At 28.1% G+C, this 24,805-nt stretch overlaps 1 protein-coding gene across 3 annotated transcripts; it reads left to right on the forward strand.

The window, feature by feature from the left end:
* Positions 1-18,810: 18,810 nt before the first annotated feature.
* On the forward strand, positions 18,811-22,720 carry LOC108328684 (uncharacterized). Of its 3 annotated transcripts, none has more exons than XM_017562579.2 (8): positions 18,811-18,878; positions 20,460-20,586; positions 20,726-20,839; positions 21,581-21,658; positions 21,754-21,863; positions 21,995-22,105; positions 22,208-22,308; positions 22,440-22,720. In XM_017562579.2, exons 1-8 carry the CDS (start codon positions 18,868-18,870, stop codon positions 22,466-22,468), a joined length of 681 nt encoding a protein of 226 aa, XP_017418068.1. In that variant the 5' UTR covers positions 18,811-18,867; the 3' UTR covers positions 22,469-22,720. The 3 variants fall into 3 exon arrangements, with proteins under 3 accessions (XP_017418068.1, XP_017418069.1, XP_052729547.1); XM_017562580.2 differs by having other exon boundaries at positions 22,214-22,308; XM_052873587.1 differs by lacking the exon at positions 20,726-20,839.
* Positions 22,721-24,805: the final 2,085 nt, after the last annotated feature.

Raw genomic sequence — 24,805 nt, forward strand, 5'->3', positions numbered from 1 at the left:
TTTACAACTTATTCTCATTTTGTTTACACGACTTGTGCTTTCCTTCTTTAATTGTTTCATTTGTTTATTTTAACGATAAGATGTTCCAATGCAGATTGCACCATTGAGGGCTTTTTTAATTCAATATTATAATGCTTATTTCTCGTATCTATCAGTAGTGTTTTTCTGCTTCCACTACACCCTTTCTTCACCCTGCAATTACCTTCACTACCCCCACAGTATCTTTGCATCAGATTATATCACTAAGACTTCAACAAACATACACTCTCATTAAAAAATGTTCTTGTTCAATCAACTACTATGAAATCGTTATTAGTATGACTTTTGAGACAGTTATTATAAAAATCAACATGACGGAATGTGATAGAGTGATAGTGTTAAGGACTTTTGCACTATCAATGTGTGTATGTGTTATTAATTCTCAAATTTAAAACCTCTTATCTTAGTAGTAGTCATAAAAGCTTATTCTTGGTCTGTGATTTGTATCTTTACTACCACTGGTACACTGGTTGGATGCAAAAAATGAAAATTTATAGGCAAACTTGTAGGCAAAGTAAAACTGTGGCTGATGGACCATAAAACTGTGATGGTTATCAATTAGGGTGGTCCCAGAATTGATAAACAGGGCACCCTTAGAAGGAGACAACAGGGGCAGATGGGTTAGCATTTTATACTCACCTTAGATAGAGGGCACTGAGGAGTGCTAATTTTGGTGAAAAGCTTCCATGTTGATGAGTCTTAATTGTTGGTGGTGAAGATGGATGTGATGATATTAATGCATATTGGTATACCCAACCGTATACTATTATATTAAGGTGGGTGGTGGTTGGGTTGGAGAAGGGCAATTAAGCCTTTGCCACAACAAACCTACTTCTGCATTTCCAAGTTGTTGGTTCTCTGCTGTCTAAGCCACATGCATTAACACACTCAAACTTGGTCTTTGTAAGCTGTTCTATTGATGCATTCCTAGGATTTCTTGCTTAATACCAATACTACAAATTCTATAATGTTTATAGATGGTGTATCTTTGGTGGTGAAGTGGAGAGATATAATATCATTGAAACATGAGTTCAATCAATCTACGTAAAGAATTGAATCATTTTCAACTCAAAATATCAAGACACTTAGATTCGCATTGGATTCGTAAAAATAAAACTTCAATCTTTATTATTGCTGGGTCATATGAGGATTTGGAGTTGCATGAGAGATTGCTGTGAGTGAACATTGTTTGAGAATCTTTCTGACCTCATCTTGGCCACAACCCATGTGCATTTGAAAGCATATTTTAAGGATCAAACAGGAATGGGCTATGGCTGAATCATAATTTTGCCTTTTTTTTTTCATTATGAGCCAGCAAGTTGGTTGCATTGCATCTATGTTGATTGCCAAGTCCATGTGATTTTTAGTTACTCTCTTTGCACCACATACCCATCATATTATTTACTTCACCATCTTGCTGTTTTAATGTTTTTCTTCAGATATAGTTTCTTATAGAGTTCGTGTAATTGTGCCATAATCATGTAATTATGGTTGTAAGAAGAAGAGTTCGTGTAATTGTAATACAATTAGAACTGATGTCTTTGAATTGCTAACACCAATCTAAAGTTGGGTGGATTAATTTTTATTAAATAATCCATTTTAGTTAATTTTAATATTTTTCATCTTAATAAACTTTAGTGTTTAAATGGATTAGCTGTATTTTGCAGAACCTATCATTATTTTGAAAAGGACTTTCTAGAATATATTTTTTATATTACAAAAAGTCCATCAGGAGTCAAATATGAGAGACACCAAGCGGATAGGGATTTGACTAAATTTATCTTTGTTTACATGTAAAATTAATGTATATTTTTTATCTTAAAATATTATTTGGTATAATTTCTGTCTCAACATCCTTTATACTAGTAGTAAGCATACTTATATTGTTCTATGTATTTGTACTGTGATATTTTAAATATTAATTAATTAATTCTTTTTACAAAAAAATTATAATAAAAAATATTATGTTATTAATGATTCAATGTTAAAATAACATGTTTTTTCAATCATCAAATATTAAGAAAAATATTTGTACAGGTTTTAAAATAGAGTATCAAATAATAATACACAATTGAAAATTCATGACAACTATAATATATTTTTCAAAATATTGAGAAGGAAATTACTTTGAGAATCTGAATGAATATGAAGATATAAACAATTCAAACAATTAAAAGAGAATGGAAGATTGTACAATCAAATTAGTGCTATTCGTGAAAGTATAGATTTACAAGATTGAATCCTTTAAAATGAGAATAGAACATGCATATGTGACAAATATAAATAATAAATAAAGATATTAAAACTTGATAGATATGATCAACTGCACACCTTATAACTTATTTAATCTGATGAAATTATGTTTGCATTTTCTGAAATACAATACATTTTTTTAATGAAAAATTACACAGTAAAAAAATGTGTTATAAAAAAGAAACGATTATGTATATATAGTCATCTATACACATTAACTACATTTTCACCATCTAATGGTTACAATTATTTTTAGTTGTTCTTTATATAATATTAATTTAGTCAAATATAGTATGATTTTATCTATCTTTACGTTTAGTTAGTAACTCAAAATTAGAATTGAGCATTTATTGATTTTTGGCGACTGTCATTCATTAATTTGATAATAGATAATCGTAGGCGAGACTTTAGGAGGGGGACTGGCAGTGTGAACTAATTGAATCAGTTGCAGAAATTAGGGTTTTCAAAATGACAACCATGAATTCACACCATATCTATGCAAAAAATCACAAATAGTTCTTCAAACATTGTCATTTCAAACAATTATTCGAAGAACTAATAAAAGAACAAAATATTGTGTTTTCAAAACTAAAGTTTTGTGGAAAAATTTTCTTACATGTGTATCATTTAAATTATATTTATTTACATTAGTCAATTCTTACAAATGATCTAATTTCAACTATTAAATGCTTAAATTGATCAACATCAACCACCTAAAACACTTCTCCCAAACATACTTCTCCATTTTACTTAAATTCAGAAATTTTGAAAGTGTTTTTTAATCTTTTAAATCACATTAATAAAACAGAAACAGAGTGAAAATTGATTTCAATATTTTTATCATGCCTCTTGTTTTCTTATAAAAACTTTAATATTGATACGTTTAATAAAATGAGAAAGATAATATCTGAACCCATTTAACTTTTAATTTATATCTGGTGGTTTAGATTGTGTTTTCTTAAGTTATCAGGGTCTTTGGGGGTATTTTTAATTTTTTTTATTTAGAATTTCCTGCACAAGCAATTATTTGCTAAGGGGAATCATTCTCACTTAATAAATTAATTTGGATTTTGGTTTTTGTGACGAAAATATATTATTGACAGCTGGATTTGATATTGATATACTTGTATTTTGTAGTTTCATAAACAAAATTTAATTTAATTGCATGTTATTCCACAAGTTGAGAATATATAATTTAATTGAAGAGGTGATGTAAACTTAATTTTGTTAAAATGGAGATGCCATAGTCCGGATTCTATTTTCTTTACACAACTTAAAAGAAAAATTCTACAATCTCTGTCTCTCGTTCATTAATAATAAATTAAATAAAAATATATCATACACAAGAAACTCCTTTTATTTATTTTCATTTTGCTTCTAGACACATGAAAAATACTCATATTTAAAGTTAAATTTTTAACTTCCTAATTTTTAATGAAAATTAGAATTATTTTTCTTAAATTTGTTCAAATTACAATTTAGTCTCTCATCTTTACAATATATAAATTTGATTATGTATTTTGTTAATGTTTCATTATAGTATCTGAATTCTTTACTCTATTTGATACGTTTGCACTTCAATTTTAATTGAGAAACGTATTTTAAACGTTAAATAAACTTAATAAAATTTGATTTAAATGATTAAATCTGCATTTCTAAAGTTGAGATACTAAATTGTTTTAAAGTTTTAAAAATAAACTAATTTTAATTTTCACAAAGTTAAAGAACAAAAATATATTTAGTCATTTAAAGATTAAAAGTAGCATTAATTATTTTTTACTCATTTATCATCTTTGGAGATATTTTGGAAAATATAGTATGTAATCTTTTAGTGTTAGAAGCATGTGTCGTTGTTCTCATTGTTATGTGAAGGCATACCAATAGTAGATATGTTGACCTTTTTCCTTACACTTTTTTCTTTGAAGATTGTGATTGAACATTAGATTATGTGCTTTTATAAATATCCCTAATTTAAGATAGACTACATGTGTTAGGTTGCTTTGTCTTATCATAAGAGGAATGTTCCATTTGTTATTTGTCTAATTTCAAAACTTCTTTATAAAAAAAAATGTAACACCTAGCTAACAGCATAAGACACTTCGCTTATTATATCACGAACAATTAAGGGTGCATTATTTCCCCTTTGTCCAAACACGCCCAAGTTGACACTACATTAGACTAGCTAATAATAAATTATGTGTAAGCATTAGTATTTAATAAAAAAGTTTATAAGATTAAGGTATTTCATATTGGGGTGTTGCTCCCTCTACCACCACAGTCTTCTTAATGTACCTTCCCAATTAATTTTTTTTTCCAAAAATATCATTAGGTTAAATTTTCTTTATTTTTACCATTAATTTTTTATATTTTTAATTAAATACCCTAATTCAATACCTCATTCCAGTGCACACACACCCCCCCTCCCCTCCCCTCCTCTCTTCCTTCTCTTTCCTTTCCATCACCCATGCCCATCCTCCTCCTCTCTTCTCTATGATTAGGGCTGGGCATAGTTCAATGAACTATACTGTAATTACAGTTAACCATACTATATTGTACTTAAAAACACTAAATTTGTTTTAACTAAAAACTAAATAAACTATTATACAGTACAGTTAAAAGAAATTGAACTTTATACAGTTTGAGTACGGTTAACTGGAACCACAAATTTTTCTTCTAATAAAAAAATTCACCCCAAATTGAAAACCTTCGAAGCTAGGTTTCGAGAGGCTGAGAGAAATGCGAAGAGAATTCCATTCTTCCTTTGCGAAAATGCAGATTCAATGGATCAAACTACAGGATTGAAGCTGCAAAAGGGGTTGATTGAGGGGCGCGAATCCTCCAAACGAACCCTCCAACCCAACCCTACCCTTTTTCCAATTCGCGGGTTCAGCCGGAGGACTTCGGCGATCTTGAAGATAACGATAGTGACAAAGAAGAAGCACCACGTGGACCCTCTAAACCCCCTGATTAGGATGATGAACAGTGGCAGATTAGGTCTAGTATTGGCCAAGATTACACCCTCGATTACGAGGTATATATACCGCTCATACCTCTTTATTCTTTTCCCCCAATAATATGTTATCATGAACTCACATTATGCAATTATAATTTTAATTCAACCAATTTGATGATGAAAATTACTTCTTCTTTTTTTCCCTTTTGAAAAAAAAATCATTTAGACCTGCGATGAAGGAAAGCTTTTTCATTTTAATTTGGGCTTACTACCCCTCTTTTTTGTGTGTGAGGAAATTGTGTAGGAAGAAGATTTAAATATATTGAAGAGTCTATTACTGTTACCACTTAGTCCCTCCATGGGTTCACTGTTGTTCCACCTTAACCAGTGGTCTCTAAATTTGAGGGTTTTTTTGGTTTAATGTGAAAAATTGTGTAGGAATATGAGTTTATTGAAGAGTATACTATGAAGGTGATGGACTAAGATTGTATACTTAAATTTCATATATAATGAAACACATGGATAGAATCGGATGGGGTTGTTTCATTTTAGTCAAATGGTTTTGTGTTTGAACCCATGGTATGCTTGCCTGTAGAGTAGTCCTACCTGATTCAAGCAACTGTAGAGGATACTTGCAGTCTGCACTAAATTCCTTTTATTGTTGTTGTTATCATTTGTGTAAGCAAATATATAATTAAACTTGAGAAGGTCTCTCTGTTTTAAGCTGCATTGTCGAGTTGTAATGTTATTCGGTGATTTAAGCTGCATTTTGTTTCTACATTGGAGTAAAAATGAGTTCTGAAATTTGATAATTGGTATGCTCTTTTTTGCTTCTCTGATTTGGAATGTTTAGGATTTATTTTTTATTAACTGAAGAAGCCATTTTCAGTGGTCGCGTTCTGTTTTCCATGAGTAATTATCTATCTAAACTTATTGATTTAAATATCGGGTGTTAACCAGGTACTGATAAGTCTGATCATTGATGTTGCTTTGGTTATCTAGTTATATGCAAATTAAACTGTTATGTATGTGCTAGTTGGGTGATGATAAAAAGGAGATGCTGTGAAGAGTAGAATGTGATATAAATGGTTAGACTTTGGGTTTGTAATGAACTAGATGATATGAACTATTAAATGCATGTGGATAATAGTTGTGTTGTGGTTAATAACTTGTAACCTTTGTTTAGATCAACATGTGTAGGTTGTTATGGTTGTGGATTTTAATGCTTCTGGTTCTGATTCTTAATGTTCATTTTGTACTCAATAATGTGACAGTTGTTGTTGCTGATTTTTCAGGTGCTGATTTTGCAATTGTTAATGCTGATATTCATACACCTCTCAGTCAACACATTCAGAAACCTTCACTAGATGAGGTGTTGCTGGTGCAACAGAATTGGAGAGAAAGTCATTGTTTTATAGATTAGTTTAGTTTCCTGCCTTTTAGTTTAGCTCAGCCTAGATTTATACAGTTTGTTTTTGCTGGTTTTTATATGTTTCATACTTAGTACTACTTTATAGATGTTAGGATTCAAGTTTCATTTCAGTTTCGATGCTGTTCTTTTTTTTTTCTGATTTTTCTGTTTTTAGCAGAAAAATGTTTAGTTCAAATGTGAGAAGTGTTATGCTGTTTTTAGCATATTGTTTTAGTTTGTTGCTTTTACTGTTTTAGTTTACCTATTTTCTGTTTTTAGTCTAGTTGCTGCTAGGGTTTAGTATTACTGTTGATGTTTTCTGTACCAGTTTACTAAATTGTACTAGTGTAAGTGAACTAAAAACTAGTTCAGTTCAATTTCTTTGAACTATTTTTTAGTTCAGTTCAATTCACTTGAACTATTTTATAGTTAACTGCAATTATTTATAGTACAGTGCACTAAACTGCATTTTGCCCACCCCTATCTGTCACCCACTACCTCCCCCCCCCCCCCCCCCCCCCCTCTTCTCCTTCTATTTCCATCACCCATCCCCACTTCCCTTCTTTTCTTTCTCTTTTTCATTTTCATCACCCACCCTCACACTTTTATCTTCCCAGTTCTAGTAATCAAAACATTCTTAGGCTTCATATCCCTATGGATCACGCCCATAATCATGACAATACTTAACCACCATCATTACCTCCTTCAGTATCTCAGCGGCCACGTGTTCCGAACACGGCCCCTCCCTCGTCTTATCAACCAACCTTCCGCTGAAACACAACTCCATCACAAGGTGCCAACACTCCGCATCCTCACACACCGCTTTCAGAGTTACAACCCCAGGGTTCCCGACACGTGCTGCATTATCTCCACCTCGTAGTGCACCGTCTCCTCCCCCTTCCTCAGCGTCTTGCACACGTACTCCACGCTTTCCCACGTATATATATGTAAATGTGTGTACTGGTAAGGCCGAAACGGATGTGGAAATCCGTTCGGCCTTTAGCGGACATGGATATTCGTTAACTGATGTCCGTTGGATGTTGGATTTTCCATTTTCGTTTATTTTTTTTAACGTTTTAAACATGGTAATCCAATTTTTACTTAAGGACAATTATGGAATGGGGTGGTGCCACTAGTGGAAAAATACCATTCTATAACAAACCTATTATAACGTATAAAAATTATCCGTCATACTAGGTTGACCGGTGGCAAGATGGTAATAAAAATAGGACATATTATAACGTAGTTTTATAAATCAGTTATAATATGAAACGCGGTGGTAAACTTGTAAATAAGTGTAAAACATATTATAACGTAGCTTTAAAAATCAGTTATAATATAAAATGCGGTGGTAAACTTGTAAATAAGTTCAAACCCTATTATTGATATATTATAACGGAGTTTTAAAAATAAGTTATAATATTTCTTCCTCTTTAATTTCTCACATTTCCCTCTCGCTAGATTTCATTTCTAAGTTCACTCTCACTCTCACTCTCATTCCTTTCTTCCGCTCTTCGTCTCATCCCTATCACTCGCATTTCTCGGCATCTCCGTCATCAGCCACATCATTTTCAGCGCTTCAGCCACGTCGTGGAGCATATTCCTTCTCTCGCTGTCACGCTTGGAGGTCTCATTTCATTTCCTCTCGCGCATTCGAGAGAGCACTTTCATTTCTCACATCAGAGAGCCTTACTCTCATTTCTCTCCATTTCGGTTTCCTGGCATCTTCCTTCTCGAGAGACATCTCCTCGTCGCACGTCGTTCATCATCACGGCAAGTCTTCTTCACTCACAGAATCATCTCTATTTCCTCTATCCTTCATTTTCCACCGAATCATTCATAGAGCTAAACCCTCTGTTGGGGTTTCTTCTCCTTTTCACCATTTTCATTCGATTCCACCGATTAAAACCTTGTTTTCACAATCAGAAACCTTTTCCACCGATTCAACTTCGATTTACACCAATCAATCGGTCCAGAATAGGTTTCCTTCTTCTTCTAGGGTTTCTATCAAGTTTAATCCTCTGTTTCTTGTTCTTCTTCGACTTTTTGTCATATTTCCACTGCGTCTTCTCTCTGGAAGAAGCTTCGAGGATTCGCGTCACGCCTACAGTCATCTTCTCAGAGCCGCTCTTCCAACCGTAGTTATAGTTCATATTTATAGAAACTTTAATAAAACCTGCTTGCTTTTATTATCATATTATGTAAAGTAATAAATGCTATTTTCACTCTTTTTATCTTTGTTTTAATTTTTCCATCATTTGCAGACCCCTACTTGAACACTGATGCGGGGACAATGTCTCCTTTCGAGCATGGGGAGGTTTTCGTCTTAGATGATGGTGGAGAGGTAAGAAAATGAAAATTTTCTACAACAAGATGACAGTCATTAGATTTTTTATTTCCTTCTAAATTCAATGGAAGGTTGAGGTTGTATGTTATGTTATACTTTCCCCTGCTCTTTTCATTTTCTCATTTTCTCATTTTCTCATTTTCTTGTTGCTTGGCTTGGTTTTTTGGTGATGAAATGGTTATGCATAAACAACCAGTTTGTTTAAAAGTATGAGTGGAAAACATCATTGGAGTGTGACAACTTGGAATCATGGCGCAGTTTGAGAATGCAAGCAATGAGAATTTCAAGAAAATGTAAATTTCTGACTGTCTTTTTTATTTTGCATGTGGGAGGTGCATATTAGGTAAGGGAATTTTCGACAGCTTTGGTTGTTGAACTCTGAACAAGTATACTGGTTATGAATTTGTTATTTCTGCAATATTTTACAAGGGCAATCCCTGCGACACCTACCTTTGCTTGGATTCTGTTGGCACTTCTGCTTGTTGTTCTGGTGCTTCTGATGTTGCATTGCATGATACACTAATGTAAACTTTAGTTTTTGTCTTCTTCTTTGTTGTGTTCTTGGTTACATTTTCAAACTATAAAAAGTGTAATGTTCATTTATGACCGTGGAATAGAAATAGAATAAAACAAATATAGAAATATAAGATGTGAAATTCAGCATATTGTACACTACCTATGGTTATAAATACTTCACTGCCATGTTTCGGATGATTTGAAAATCCATGTTTTTCTTTATTGAGCAATGTGTTTGACAGATTTTAATTGTTTGCTGCAAAGTTCTTATGTTTTGGATATTTCTGTGTTATCTCATAACTGATGCAATGCTTTTGAGAGTGGCGGTGTGAAAAACATTGCAACAAGACCGAAGAGAGTTGTAGTGAATGGGAAATAAGTATCTTTTCCTTGATGAGTTTGTTGTGCAATGAAATGCATTTGATTCAGGGGTTCAGCTTGTGCTTTGTCATGGTCGATTGAACCTGTTTTCCTTTTACTTATTTTGTTTGGAAAATTTTTCAATGTTTAATCTTCCACATCTTCTACTGCCAAATATATTCCTCTTAGTTCTCATATATGCCTATATGTGAAAGCTCCACTCATTGTTAATGTATTTGGAATGAAAATATGTTCCTTGTTGAAATGATTCTAGATCCTAATCTCAGAAAACAATGTGCACCCTTAGCTAACCAATTGGTCTATATTCCTACCTTAGCAAACAGTGGGAGAAAATAATATTCATATTCATATTTTCCGTTCTATATTTTAAGGCAACCACCAAGTTTCTTCTCACTTGGTGGAGGGATTGGCTATATTTTAAAGCAACTAATTTAGAATGACTTTCTTTCATGCAGGGGATATTGAGTCCATGCCTTTTATTGAAGCACTGCTGGAACCGTATTTATGCAGTTTAATTTGTTAATTTCATGGGTTTGACGGTTTTCTTTTTTTCTTTTTTTTTTGTTAAAATTGAATTTCATACTTTTCCATTTTAAGTGGTTTAAGTTCATGCAATATCCTAAACCTTTTCCTTTGAATTTATACTAAAGTGTTTGGGTCTTTAAACTAATTCCTTTATCATTTACAGTGTTGCAGCAGAGCCTAATTTGAAGGAGTCGACTGCAAGGAAAAAAATTTATGACATTGATGAAACTGTGAGTGGCAGACATCTCAAATATGCATCATCTAAAGAAAAAGAAAAAACATGTGCATAGATATTTATTTATCTTAATAGTGGCCAATGTGGAGCTTACAACAATTGTTACGTGCCTCAGGTTAGAATTGCAATGGTGGGAAAATACACAGGCCTTTCAGATGCATATCTTTCTGTTCTGAAGATAACTTACTCCTAAATTAGTAACTGAACCCTTCTATTTTTTACATAATAATTTCCTCCTTTTGGATTCTCTACAACTTTTTTTTTATTCAATATGCATACTGAAACATAAAGAGGTGATTACTGATCTATCTACTACATTACTTATGTTAGTTGACCTTTTGGTTTTGGTTTTGCTTTTATGCAACCCTCTAACGATTGATTAAAATATATTGCTGCAGGATCCTGAGGCATATAAAGTTGCATGGAATCTTTTAAAGGTATTCCTACTATTTAGACTAAACATATTTATTCCATTTTCAGATCTTTAATATTGATATATATGTTAAAATCTCATATAGTGATATATTATTTATTGGTTTTCTGTAATTGGACTTATTCTGCAGGGCGTTGATGGTGTTCTAGTTCCTGGAGGTTTTGGTGATGGAGGAGTGCAAGGGCTTGCGGCTAAGTATGCTTGAGAACATAGTGTTCCATTTCTGGGCATTTACTTGGGGATGCAAATTGCTGTCAATGAGTAGAGATTTGTTCTTGGGTAGACGATGTGAATCAACTACTGCTGAATCATTTAACACAAGTGTATCTGAATCATTTAAATCTGCATAATATAAATGATGTATTAAATATTACACTATTTAATGTTTGAAGGGAATCTATTTTGTTAGTTTCATTAAATTTTTTTATTTGAAGTTATATTGATTATAAATGGGATTGAATGAGATGATAATAAAGTATATTATTATAATTTTCAAATGTAATAATTAATTTTTTTTTTAAAAAAAGAATATATTATAACGTACTAAACAATGTACGTCATGACACGTTGATCACATATTATAACGTACAAAAATATATACGTAATAATAGATCACATATTATAACGTACAAAATTTTTTACGTCATAATATCTTTCACCTATTATAACGGACAAATGAAAATTTGTCATAATAAACTACGCATATTATGCCGGATTTTAGAAACTACGTTACAATATGTTCAACATATTATAACATAAATTTCTACAACGTTATAAAATTGCAGACTTATTATATCGCCCAGAACTATGTCTCCAGTAACTACGTTATAAAAGATCATTTTTGTACGTTATAAAATGTCATTTTTCCACTAGTGTGCATGAAAAGATTTGCGGTGGTACAGGAAGCAACACCCTTCATATTATAATCATTAATTGGGGTCAAGGTTTCTCATAAAAGTTCTAAAAATCACGTTTGCTTGGCCCAACGTAATTGGGCCCATAAGTTTGATTGGATTGGTTTCGTTGTAGTAAGTTGGACCATCAAAGTCTTTTCTCAAATGTAATTGGCTGTTTCACCATGCATCTCCAGTGATTTGATCTGCATCTTTAATTTTCGAAAATAACTTTATATATTTTTTTATTGAATTTCGAAATCTGATAAAGATAATAAAAAATTCTTTACTGAATTTGAAATCTAATAAAGAAAATAAAAAATGAAAAAAAATTATCGAATTTCAATACCGTTGAAGCACAAAAAATGATATGTAAGAGTTTTTAAATTTTAAGGACAGTTTTGAAATAATTGGAAGTGCAAGATGAAACAATCTATGTAATTTGGGGAGAGTTTGTTCACTGCAATTTTATCCAATGATCCAACATTACCCTACTAAATATCTTGTAAGGGACCATTTCTTTCTACACCTCCACAACTTTTTTTCAGCAACCCATAACTTTTCTTTTCCGTTTTGCCTTTTTTTTAACTGTATAATCCAAGAGTTATTTTTAAATTTTTAGATTATCTAATTTGGAAGTCATCCTTTTTCTTAAATTCTTTTTAAATTGTATAATTTGGAAGTTAAATTACTTCTAGATTAAATAATTAGAAATTACTCTTTTTAAAAAAATTAGAATTATATAATTTGAAAGTCATTTTTAAGTTTTAGATTGTATAATTTGAAAATGATAGAATGAAAAAAAAATGTGGGAAGTGCAAAAAAAAACTATCTAATAAGAGATGTAAAAATGAACTAGCTAAAAAACCAGTAGAGTGGGCTGATTCACCATATATAAAAAATTGTGGTCCACCTTAATAAAGATTGGATTCGTGGAGTACTTGGCAATTATCTTTTAAAAATTTGTATTTTTAAATTTATTTATGTATATATATTTTTTGAATCACATACAATCATATAAATATTTTTCAAGTTTTTAATTGATTAATTAGCGTATTTAATAAAATAGATTAAAATAATTATTATTTTTATATATTAAATTATTTTATTATAATTAATAATTAGAATATAATTTATAAGTGTCTATTATTTAAATTAAAATACTATTGCATGTTTACCTATTTCAAATAATATAATTCAACAAAAAAAAATTAAAATGTTTTTTGTTTTAGTTTATAATTTAAAAAAGGAGACTAACAGGAATTAGTTTCATTTCGTTATGCCTATTAACTTGGCGAGTTAGACAGATAGGTCAAAGTAAGTTGATTGATTGATTGAAATTATCAACTGACTTTCAGTTTAAGGTCCACCTTATCATCTCTAACGTTAACGTTAACACAAAAATGACATCCAATAGAAAAAATAACAATGATCCAATTATATTTTCTAACTTTGATATTAATGTTTTATTAATATCAATCAAACAAGTGATAAGATCTAATAAAGTATATGATTTTTCGGTTTTAATATTAATGACATTGATATCAAAACGACAAATGACACCGAAGCAAGTAACCTCAGTATTTGACTTTATTATTAACTGAACAAAACTGAGTTTTAATATTAATGATATGCAAGAACGAATCTTCTTAGAAGTCGGAAAATGACGTGATCTCAAACTTTAAAAATTACTTTAAAATTTTTGTATATGTATTATAAGAATTTATAACAATTAAATTAGATAAATTTAGCACTTTTTTCATAAGGATAAATATGTTTTTAATCAATTGACTTTTAGTAAAAATTGGAATTAGTTTATTTCTGAATTTTGATCCAATGTAGTTCCTCAACTTTAGAAATGTGCGAATTTTATCTTTTTAAACAAATTTTGTTAAATTTATTTGATGTTTCAAACGCATTTCATGATAGTATTTGAGTTGTTTACATTGTTTAACACATTTTTTTCTTCAATATTAATTGAGAAACGTGTTTAAAATATTAAATAAACTTTTTTAGTTAAAAAAACTAAATTCACATAGTTCTAAAGATGAGAGACTAAATTAGTCGAAAATTTCAAAAGAATAATTCTAATTTTCACTTAACCTTGAAGGACCAAAAATATATTTAACCCTTTTTTATATAAAACATGTCATTTAATATTAATAAATATTCATAAAATTGATTATAAGAAAAAATAAAAAACTCATTAAGATATTTTTTTATTTTTCTTTTTCTCTCTTAATCTACTTATCGATTTTGTTTATCTTTTACTCCTTCACACGTTCTTTTTTATTTCTAAAAAATCACAAAATCATTATTTTTTTTCTCATTTGTAATATGTTTAGTTTCATTATAAAAAAAATGTCTGTTCCTTTCATACTAAAATATTAGTTTTTTATTTTTTTTATCTCATTAATCTTTTGTGTAATACTTTTTTATGAACATAAAAAAATTAACTATTATGTGTTTTTTTTATTATAAAGATTTTAGTTGAACTTAATTATCATATATTTTTTATTTAATAATTATGTCTCTCAATATTTAATTAGATTTTAATAATTTGTCCTGATTCTTTTTTTAAGTAGATATGCTTATGAACAATAAAAGAATACCTTCATTTTTTTATAAATGATAAAAAGGAAAACTACATGTAAAGATGAAAATAATACAAATTCAATTTTTTTATAGTGTTAATGATTCAATTATTTATTTTTGTTTTATTAATGACAATGATTAAAAATATTTTTGTTCTCATTTTTTTTACTTTAATATTAATAATTTTATACTTTAATATTTTTGTTTTTTTACTTTCGAAGCTAGAACTTTGTCACAATTTTGTCTTTAAAAAAACATATTGAAGGGTAGAAAGAGAAATGAGTATTTAAACTGTCTTAGACTTCGACTCCTAAGTAAAGTGCGACTATTAGTATGGTAGGAACATAAGTTTCAGTTGAGGTATTAGGGAAATGACTGGTTTGGAGGGCTTAAGTAAACGATGATTCATTTTAGAACCTCGTTATCGACCACATGGTGGGCACCAAATGATCTTAATAAAGACTTAAATGCTCTTGAAAGTCGAAATGAGATTTCTTACTACTTAAAGGGGAGAGATTCACCCACAAAAAAACTCTCTGACTGTTAGAAATCTCACATTGACTAGAGAAAAAACCAATTTATACCTCAGCGTGAGGGGGTGTAAGACCCATGAAAAATATTTACCTTAATAGTAACAATTTTATTACTAGTTGTAATAAATTTATTTGTGAATGGAAAATATAATAAGTTTATGTAAAAATAAAATGTGGAAAGCTAAATAAGAAATTTTGGTAGCTTAATAGGTAGAAAATTGTGGTGATTTCAAGAACATGGGGGTTCAAACTCTTTTCTACCTTTTTGTTTAAAAAAAAATTAAAATATTGATAGTGGATAAAGCACTCCAGGTTTGAAGGCATTATTGAGGGATCCAATATGTCAAGTGGTAATTAAAATATTAATATAATAAAATAATATTAAAATAATAAATAATATTAAAAAATTGTTGAATAGTAAAATTTTTTGGACTATAAATAGTCATGAGAGGGGAGACTATTCTGCACAAAGAGAGGAAGAATCAAGTGAGAAATCTTGAGAAATAGAGAAGAAAGAGTTAGGAAGAAATTTTTAGTTGCAAGAAGAGTAGAGATTCTAGAGGGTTTTCGGGGAAACAAATTCTGAGCAAGAGATTAAGTCTGGAATAGAGGTAGGGGAGCTAACCTTTCTAAGCTTTTATATTATGATTTATTATTGTTTTATTACTATTCATGTCTTGAAATTCTGTGTGAATACTGTTAATGAAAAACATATGTGCTTACTGTATATCTATCTATATTGAATTTCTGTGTTAATATTATATGCTGTTGTTTTGAATCTGTAAATAAGAAATTTGTTAAAAACTAGTTGAGGAACACTTTGGCTAAGGAAAGACTTGGTACTTAAGTTGTCCATTGTGACACACCTCTCTTTCCTGGAAGTCTACTAGATAGGTTTTTAACTTAAATCCTATTGAACAGATTAAGTATTGTTAAACTATTATGCAATATACTCAATTGATATAAAATGTGTGATGGATTCATCTTTCTGGAATGATAAGAAGATGTTTAACCGGTTATGCTAGATTCAACTCCTTAGTTCCCCAGAACGTTTATATTAAGGTTATAATTGTGATGGTAGGATAGAGGAATCTTAAAAACCGGAGTTGGTACATCCCTGATCATAGAGCAGCCTTGGTCAAATCCAGTAAGTTGTGACTAGTCATATGTACTGGTGTTTATGGCGAGTTTGATTCATCAAACATTTGATTATTCTCCAGTAACCATTTATGGTGATATTTTAGTATTGTTAATTTATTTTGTGATATATTCATTTTATATGATTTGTGCGATGATTGGATTTTATTATATTGGATTTGAATTTATGCATCTGAACATGATATGAGTCTCGTGGAGAGATTCAATAATGATATGATATTTGTGTATATGTTGATGTTGAGGATCCTGTCGTTGGAGGTTATCCTGATACTCTAATAATCATCCAGTGTCAAGTAGAGAAGGATGAATTATGTGGTGAGAAGGGCAGGAGGTCCTGGTCTATGTGCCGGTTTTGGACATAGTGTTGAGGACTAACCTTGTGGATGATATGAAGTATTTTGGAGGTGTATTTGTAAGAAGTAGAAGTCATCACAAGTGCATAACCTCTCGTGACCGTTCATCAACGTATCATCGAATGAGTGTCTATTGGGTATTGTGGAACGAGTGTCTATTGAGTATTGTGGAACGAGTGTCTATTAAGTATTGTGGGATGAGTGTTTATTGGGTATTGTGGGACGAGTGTCTATTAGGAATTGTGGTATGATGGGATGAGTATCTATGGTGCGATTGTGGTATGATGGTATGGGGGTGTCTGACATAATTATTATATGATGTTTGTTGAGTGTATCAAAGTAATTATGCATGTTTTATGAATGATTTGTTGCATGTTAGCTCACCCTACTTGTTTGTGTTTGTGTATGTGCGATGATCGTATAATTCGTTATACCGGAGCAGATGAAGGAATGTCATCTGATTCAGTACCAATGAAGAAAGAGATAGAAAAATAAATTAGAAGAATTCGAGTTATATTTATGAGTTTGTAGTTGAAATCTGAATTTAAAACACACACACACACACACACACACACACATATATATATATATATATATATATATATATATATATATATATATATATATATATATATATATATATATATATATATATATATATATATATATATATATATATATATATATATATATATATATATATATATATCAACTATGAATTTTCAAGTGTGAGATTATGGGATGTTACTTTAAATGTAATGATACAATATATAAATTATGAATTATCAAGTGTGAGATTACGTGATGTTATAGGGGGTGTGTTGAAAGTTCATAAGACCAATTTATAAAATATAAGTGAGTGCAAACCTCACATTACAAACCTATTTTGTAGGGTTGACTTAAGCTTAAAATTCACTTCTTAACACTGATGCTCAAATCAATAAAAAAATTTATAATTTATAAATTTGAATATAAGATATTGAGTGAATATTCCTTAAAGATACTAGTTGTTTATAATATTAATATAGGTCGTGAATATTTGTTATCATTGAAATAATTTTTACCTCAAAAGTAATATTTTATTATAAATAATAATCATAATATTAAAATGTTGATATCAATAGTAATAGATATTGTTCTAATATATACTATTTCATAAAAACCATGCTCTTCAGAAAAGATTAAAAGAATACATAAAAAAAAAATACGAATACAATATTTTGGATTATCATAGCTTTTGTCTTTTAATTTTGTATCCATTTCTAGTTGGATCAATTAACTTTTCTTATTTAGTCCTGTTTTCTAAGTTGTTTTCCATTTTTTTAAAAGTTTTTTATTTAATTTAATCCTTTGAAATTGTCTAATATTATTTTTCTTATCAAACATCATTCATTAACTTCTCTTCATATTTTTACTTTTTTTCATAATATTCCGTCAATTCATAAAATGTTGTGATTGTAATCTCTTAAAAAAATGTCAATTAAATCAACAATACTCAAAACCATTGGTCATTTTAGTTTCTAAAATGCAAAATTTATTTATTTATTATTATTATTCCTATTTTTTATGACTTATTCTTACTATATATATTCCTTAATGAAACTAGCGATATTTTTCTAATTTTAGACACTATTGTGGGAGAATTAACAGATTCAAAGACTACAATTTTCAGTTTAAATAAGAACTAAAATTTTTAGTCTTCAAAATATAACATGGTTAGGCGTTGAAGATAAATATGACTAATGGTGAAAAATGAAGTCATGATGATAATTTGTAACTAACGACCGTTTTACAATGATTATTACATTACATGTTCAAAATAAACAGGTAAGCAAACTTGAGTTGTCTTCAAATACAGCTAGTTATACAGGTTTTAGTGTCAGTTTCTATGTTTTTTGACGATGTAACAAGGAAAAATATATAATTTTGTAAAAATACTTTTTTTAAAAATATGAACTAATTATTTTTAAGCAGAGAAATTTTTTAGTTATTTTTTTAAGTAGAACAATTATTTAGTTACGTATCTTATCAAATAAACATTTGTTTTTATTTATTAAAGAATAAAGTTATGTAATTAAATAATAATAATAAATATATCTTTTTTATATGATAATGATAATGATAAAAATTAATACTTAACTTCAATTTTGGGCTATAAAAGGTATAGACACACACAAAATAAATACAAAGACATCTTCCTTTGTTCCTCTTTTCCTCTTTCTCTTGTTTTAGCAGTGGTAGAATGGCAAGGGGGTATGTCAATTTCTTCCTTCTAAATCATTTATATGATTACAAATATTGTAACTCTATTTTCTTTATTACTTAGTAGATAGATCTGGGCATTCTGCAGGATTCAAGTTAAAAATTGTTACAAATCCCTAATTTTAAAACTATTTTTTCATTCCTTAGGAAAATTTATTTGCTATCACAAATGTTTCCTTCAAATTTAAATTTCTATTTTACATTTTTTAAGAAGATCTTTTCAATAGATATGTTTTTATATGTTAAGTTTATTAAATATATTTATATATTTATATATATTTTGTGATGAAAGGTTAATTTTCCCCTTTGAACCAAGTATATTTCCAATTCACAAGATTTTTTAAGGATTTTTTTCTCTACTAATTTATTATTTATTCTTATATAAAAGAAGAGTTTTGATCTATCACACTTTATATCTTTTAAGCTTTCAATTTTTTTTAAGGGAAATTGGATATTATGAAAGGTTTTATCAAAATTTTAGTGTAGTAATTATCGAATTGTATTAGAGATGACAAAACGGATCTGAATTAGTAAATTAATTTTGAATCTATTCGAATACGATTCATGAATCGGATTAGGTATTTTGATTTTAACCTAGATCCGCCGCGACTCATCAACTTGGTCGATCATTGATAACTTTTTGTTTATTATTTTTTAAATTAATAAAAATAATTTTAATTTTATTATATATTTTTTAGAAAACATTATATATGGAAATTTTAATATATATATATATATATATATACTAATTTACTTTATGATTTTATTTCTCAAGGAAAAAAGAATATTTAAATAAAGTTTAAAGAAAAAATGTATAGATTTTAGGATTCATTTTCTATTTAAATTAATTTTACAAAATAAGCAATTCAATTTTTTCTTTTTCTTTTTTTTAATATTTTTTTACCCGCTTAGTATATACTTGATATATAGTTCACCTCTTAATATTGATAAACTATTCTTGACTATCCGATCCAAATTCATCTCAGAAAAAAATCAATAATTATGTCCGATGAATTAGCTATTTTTTCAATCCAAATTTACAATACAAAATCTTTATCTATATACCCATCTTTTAGAAAATTTTATGGTTTTACTTTCACCTGTTTCTTTAATTGTTTTATTGAATTTATTTATTTTATTTATTCAATGAAAAAAAAAGTTCATTCATATTCTGTCTCATGTTTGATACTTTTCAGAAAATATTGTCCTCAGTTTTCTCATAATAATAATAATAATTATTCTAATGAATATATATATATATATATATATATATATATATATATATATATATATATATATATTAGTGATTTACATTTATTGATTGAATTACTTTCTGAATTTCTCTTTTTTCTGTCTTTCTATATATATATATATATATATATATATATATATATATATATATATATATATATATATATATATATATATATATATATATATATATAATTGTCCATAGACGTGGTGAAGGAGAATTAATATCGAAATTGGTGTCATTTATATTTGTGATTAGTTTTGCAAGAATAATTAACATTGTGTTGTTTGTCTAATGTAATGATTTTGATATATAAACAGGATTCCTGTATCTGAGTTTAATCCCATCCATGAGATTCAGTTCGAAGAAGTGTTGGGTCGTTCAGATGGATTACCTAATCCTGCAGGAGAATTTCATGTCCAAACTCAATCTCAAGATGTGCAACAGGTATTTATATATTACTAATTTTCTTTTCTATTTTATCTTTCATAAAACTATTTTTAATTCAACTATCATAATACATTGCTTTGCCGTTTTCTAAAAATAAAGAATTTTTTTTATAACATTTTTTCTTAATGTTGATCAGACTGAGCAGCAAGGATTACCCAACTTTCCTCCTAATTATTCATATGAAATAGGAGAGTCTTCATCATCTAGGAATGTTAGGGTTGAGTCCTCCATAGATCTCAACACTCAACAGGTTTATTCATTCAAGTCACATTTTTTCTCTTATGCATGCTTTAAATCTGTTTTTCTCTAAATTTAGATTATTTATTCAATTTTTTATGATGTCTTTATCTTTAAAATATGTTCATATTAATATTTAAAACATATTAAAAATCTCTTTTAATATATTAAAATTAGTGTATTTTAAAAATATAGCATAAAAGATACATCTATGTAAGGTTAGTGTGTGAGATAAAAAGAAAGTATTAACAATAAGATTAAAAATTAACATGTTTAGAATTGATGTTATATTAAAAATAAATAGAAAAAAAATTCATAAATTTTCATATATGTAATCATAAATGGAATGATTCATTAATTCAACTAATGAATAATTAATTAAATATGTTGATGAAATGCATCATCTTTATATAGTCTAAAGTTTGTATTTATTTTTAGAAAATAATTAATACATTTATATTTAAAACAATCATTCAATAACTATATTAAAGCAATATAATAAACAAAATAAAATAATTTATAAGTTAAATGAAGTTGTGTATACATGTATATATCATTACTTTATTAATTATAAACACTTTTAATCCACAAAAATGTCATTTCTTTCCCTGTTTAACAGAACTCCACTCTAATATACCCTCAATTATCTACATATACCTTTGTTCATGTTTTCTACATCATACAATTGAATAATGAACTTAAGATTCTTGTTCTGTCATATACCCTTTTCCTTATTATTTCTTTTGTGTAACAGTCTCTGCAACAAGGAATATCTGATCTGCACCTTGATACCTATGAAACTGGAGAGACTTCATCAGCAAGGAATGTTAGGGTATGTTATATTATATTATATTATATATATATATATTAATGCATAAACAGTCTAAATAAGTGATTTTTTTTTATGGTGGCTTTATTTGAATATAGATGAGAAGGAACATTGAAGAGTCTCTGATGGAATCAGTGTATCCAACTAGTCCAGTCACTGCAAACCCTTCTCCACCACCACAAGTCACTGGAAACTCTTCCGCGTCAGAGTATGTTGAATTCTCAACTGCAGCATCAACTTTACACATTTTGATAAACATAAACACACACAAACAAAAACATACACATGAGACTACTATGATCTATGTTTGAGATTTTTTATGTTCTATCATGAATGTAGGATTTTCAGAAACTCAGCTTATGATCCATCATTTGAAATGCGTGGATTACCTTTGGATCCTCATCTGAGATTGTTTTTCTTTAACAATAACCCTGAACAAGCAGCTGCCTGGTAATTTTCATTCTATATTCTATTATATTAACACATTAACATATGCATGCACGCATCTGAGGTTTTCTTAACTATATGTTTATCATCATCTCATGAATCTAGCAATAGGAACACACTTTATGATCCATCATTTGAAGAGCGTGGATTACCTTTGGATCCACACTTGAGATGTTTTGCCTTGGAATTGGCAAAAAAGAATGGTGGTAAGTTTATTTATTTATTTATTTATTGTATGTTCTATTTTTTTATCACTCATGTTTTAGGTTTTTGTTGTTTCAGAAATCCTTAATCGTTTGATTTATGTGCTTATGTGTGTATATTGTTCATGTTTCAGGTAATGACGATAAGCTGGATTTGAATTGATGGCTAGGAAGGAATTCACAATTGGCAGGAAGCATGGATTCATATATTTGTGCTTTTTAGTCATGAAAACTTAGACAATATTATGGTATTTGTAAGATTTCAAATAAGCCTTTCAGACATCTTACTCAAAGGCATTTAGATATTTTTCTTTATTATTTAAGTTTCTGGATTGGTTTTATATGGTTGGTTTTGCTTTTGAACCTATATTTGAACCTTTTATATGCTCTATTAATAAATATATACATTGATAAATGATACCTTCTTCGTGTTATTCATTAAATCAAATTCTATTGGTAAATATCTCATGATTAGATTTGGAAATTTTTATAACTTCAAATGTTATTGTAAAACCAATACTTTACTAAGGATAGTTCTTAAGAAAAACTCTACATATAGGAAAAGTTTTAATGCAAGACAGGGTAACTTTAATTGTTAACATTAATTATTTTTTAATAACTTTTTATGTCAAAAGCATTCTGTGTTGACTCAATTTGTATTAAAAGTTATTATGAAAGTTAGTAAAACTTAAAGAGTTTTATTAAAAGTTATTTTGAAAGTTAGTAAAACTTAAAAGTAAGAGTTTTAAAAGAGAAATATATATTTTTTATCTCACACAAATTAGTTTGAAATAAAAAAATAATTATCACACTTTTTTTAAGTCGACTTTTATCTCCCTTACAAAAATTATAGCTTTATAAATGTTGAAAAATGATTTTTTTTCTTACCAACCAAGTATTTTGTACTTCAATAAATATTGTGACTTGTGGAAAATTTTTTCTTGAGAAAACAATTATAATAGAAAATATACAAACAAGGTACAGTGGAAAGAGATATTACATATATGTGGATTCCCAAAATAAATAAGAGGTATTATTTTTCTTTCTTAACAAAATTTCTTAGATATATTTTAAATGTTCATATAAATGATTAGATTTTGTTTTTATTTTAAAAAATTTTTGGTCTGTGATATACACTTATGTTACTTTTGGTCTTAAAGTGGTTTATGTAGTACTTTGAATGTTCAAATAAAGTATTTTATATAGCGAATTAGGAACTAAAAGAATTATTAGGGGTGCAATTTTGTTTTAAAAAAATCAGAATTAAGACCTCATAATTTATTGTGGAGGAAAAATATATTTGACATGGAAATTTATTTTGATTAAAATTAATTTGCAAGAGAGTAAAAATGTTTAACTAATAGTTGCATTAATAGTGCAACATGCATATGATAAAAATTTATTATTGTAAATAACAAAGATACATAAAAATGTTTAATGCTTTTTAAGATATATGTAAATAGAAGATAAACTTAAAACCCATTCAATATTTTCTGAAAAACATTCAATAATTTTCTTTTCATTTAATTGTTAGTTTAATTATTTACTGTTTTATTAATTTGTGCATTTATGATTTATATTATTTAATATATTTTTATGTAAAATTATTAAATGTTTTTAAAATTAAATTATTTTAATTTATTAAATAAAAACAAATATTAAATGGTTTTGGCATGCAGTTAAAAGGTATTAAGTACACATGCAATTAATATTGAATTTCGTAAATGGTGGAAGTATGATGGTTTTTAATGTATGAAGAATTTTTTATGATAGTTCTAGAAAAAAATATATTTATTGCACAATTTTGTAACATGATAATTAATTTCAAAATTCTTTTTCAAGCATGGCTGTTTATATAAGTTTATATAAATTGTTGTTTATATAAATAACTGTGGCTTATCTGTGAAAGAAGACACTTTTGTAAGAAGTTACTCAAATTAATTTTTACTTAAAATAAAAAATGTACTTTTGTTAATTTAATATAAATTTAATTATGTCACACTATATCTTCAATTATTTTTTAAAATTTAAATAAAACAGAGTCATATCAATCACACCACTTCAACTATTTTCTTTAAGTTATATAACCATGTACAACACTTCAACATTTAAAAAATAATAAAAACCCTCTGAAAAAATAAAGTCATAATAGCACAAGATTTCAATATTAAAAACAAATAATGTTATTATGCATGATTTTCTTAAAACATTTAAAAATATTATATTTCAATTTTTGAATTAAAATATAATTTATTTATCATAAAGTATTGTTAATTATTTATTTTAGTTTCTTCAAACTATTCAATCGTGTTAGTCATTTTTTATTTTACAATATTAATTCTATCGATTGAATGATAATGATGTATTAAGAGATATTGCATACTTCTAAGTTGAATAAAAATATTGTTATATTTCTCAATACACAATCATGTTCGAATTTTTTATTCATTTATATATTAAAATAGTTTTATCTAATACTAATTAAGATTTATATAAAGAG

The sequence above is a fragment of the Vigna angularis genome, chromosome 2 (assembly GCF_016808095.1).
Source record: "Vigna angularis cultivar LongXiaoDou No.4 chromosome 2, ASM1680809v1, whole genome shotgun sequence".
NCBI lineage: Eukaryota > Viridiplantae > Streptophyta > Magnoliopsida > Fabales > Fabaceae > Vigna > Vigna angularis.

What these genes read in the sequence shown, in the direction of transcription:
- LOC108328684 (XM_017562579.2), top strand. An exon ending in AATCTCAAGATGTGCAACAG is followed by an intron (nt 20,587 to 20,725) that starts GTATTTATATAT and finishes AATGTTGATCAG; the next exon opens with ACTGAGCAGCAAGGATTACC. An exon ending in CATCAGCAAGGAATGTTAGG is followed by an intron (nt 21,659 to 21,753) that starts GTATGTTATATT and finishes ATTTGAATATAG; the next exon opens with ATGAGAAGGAACATTGAAGA.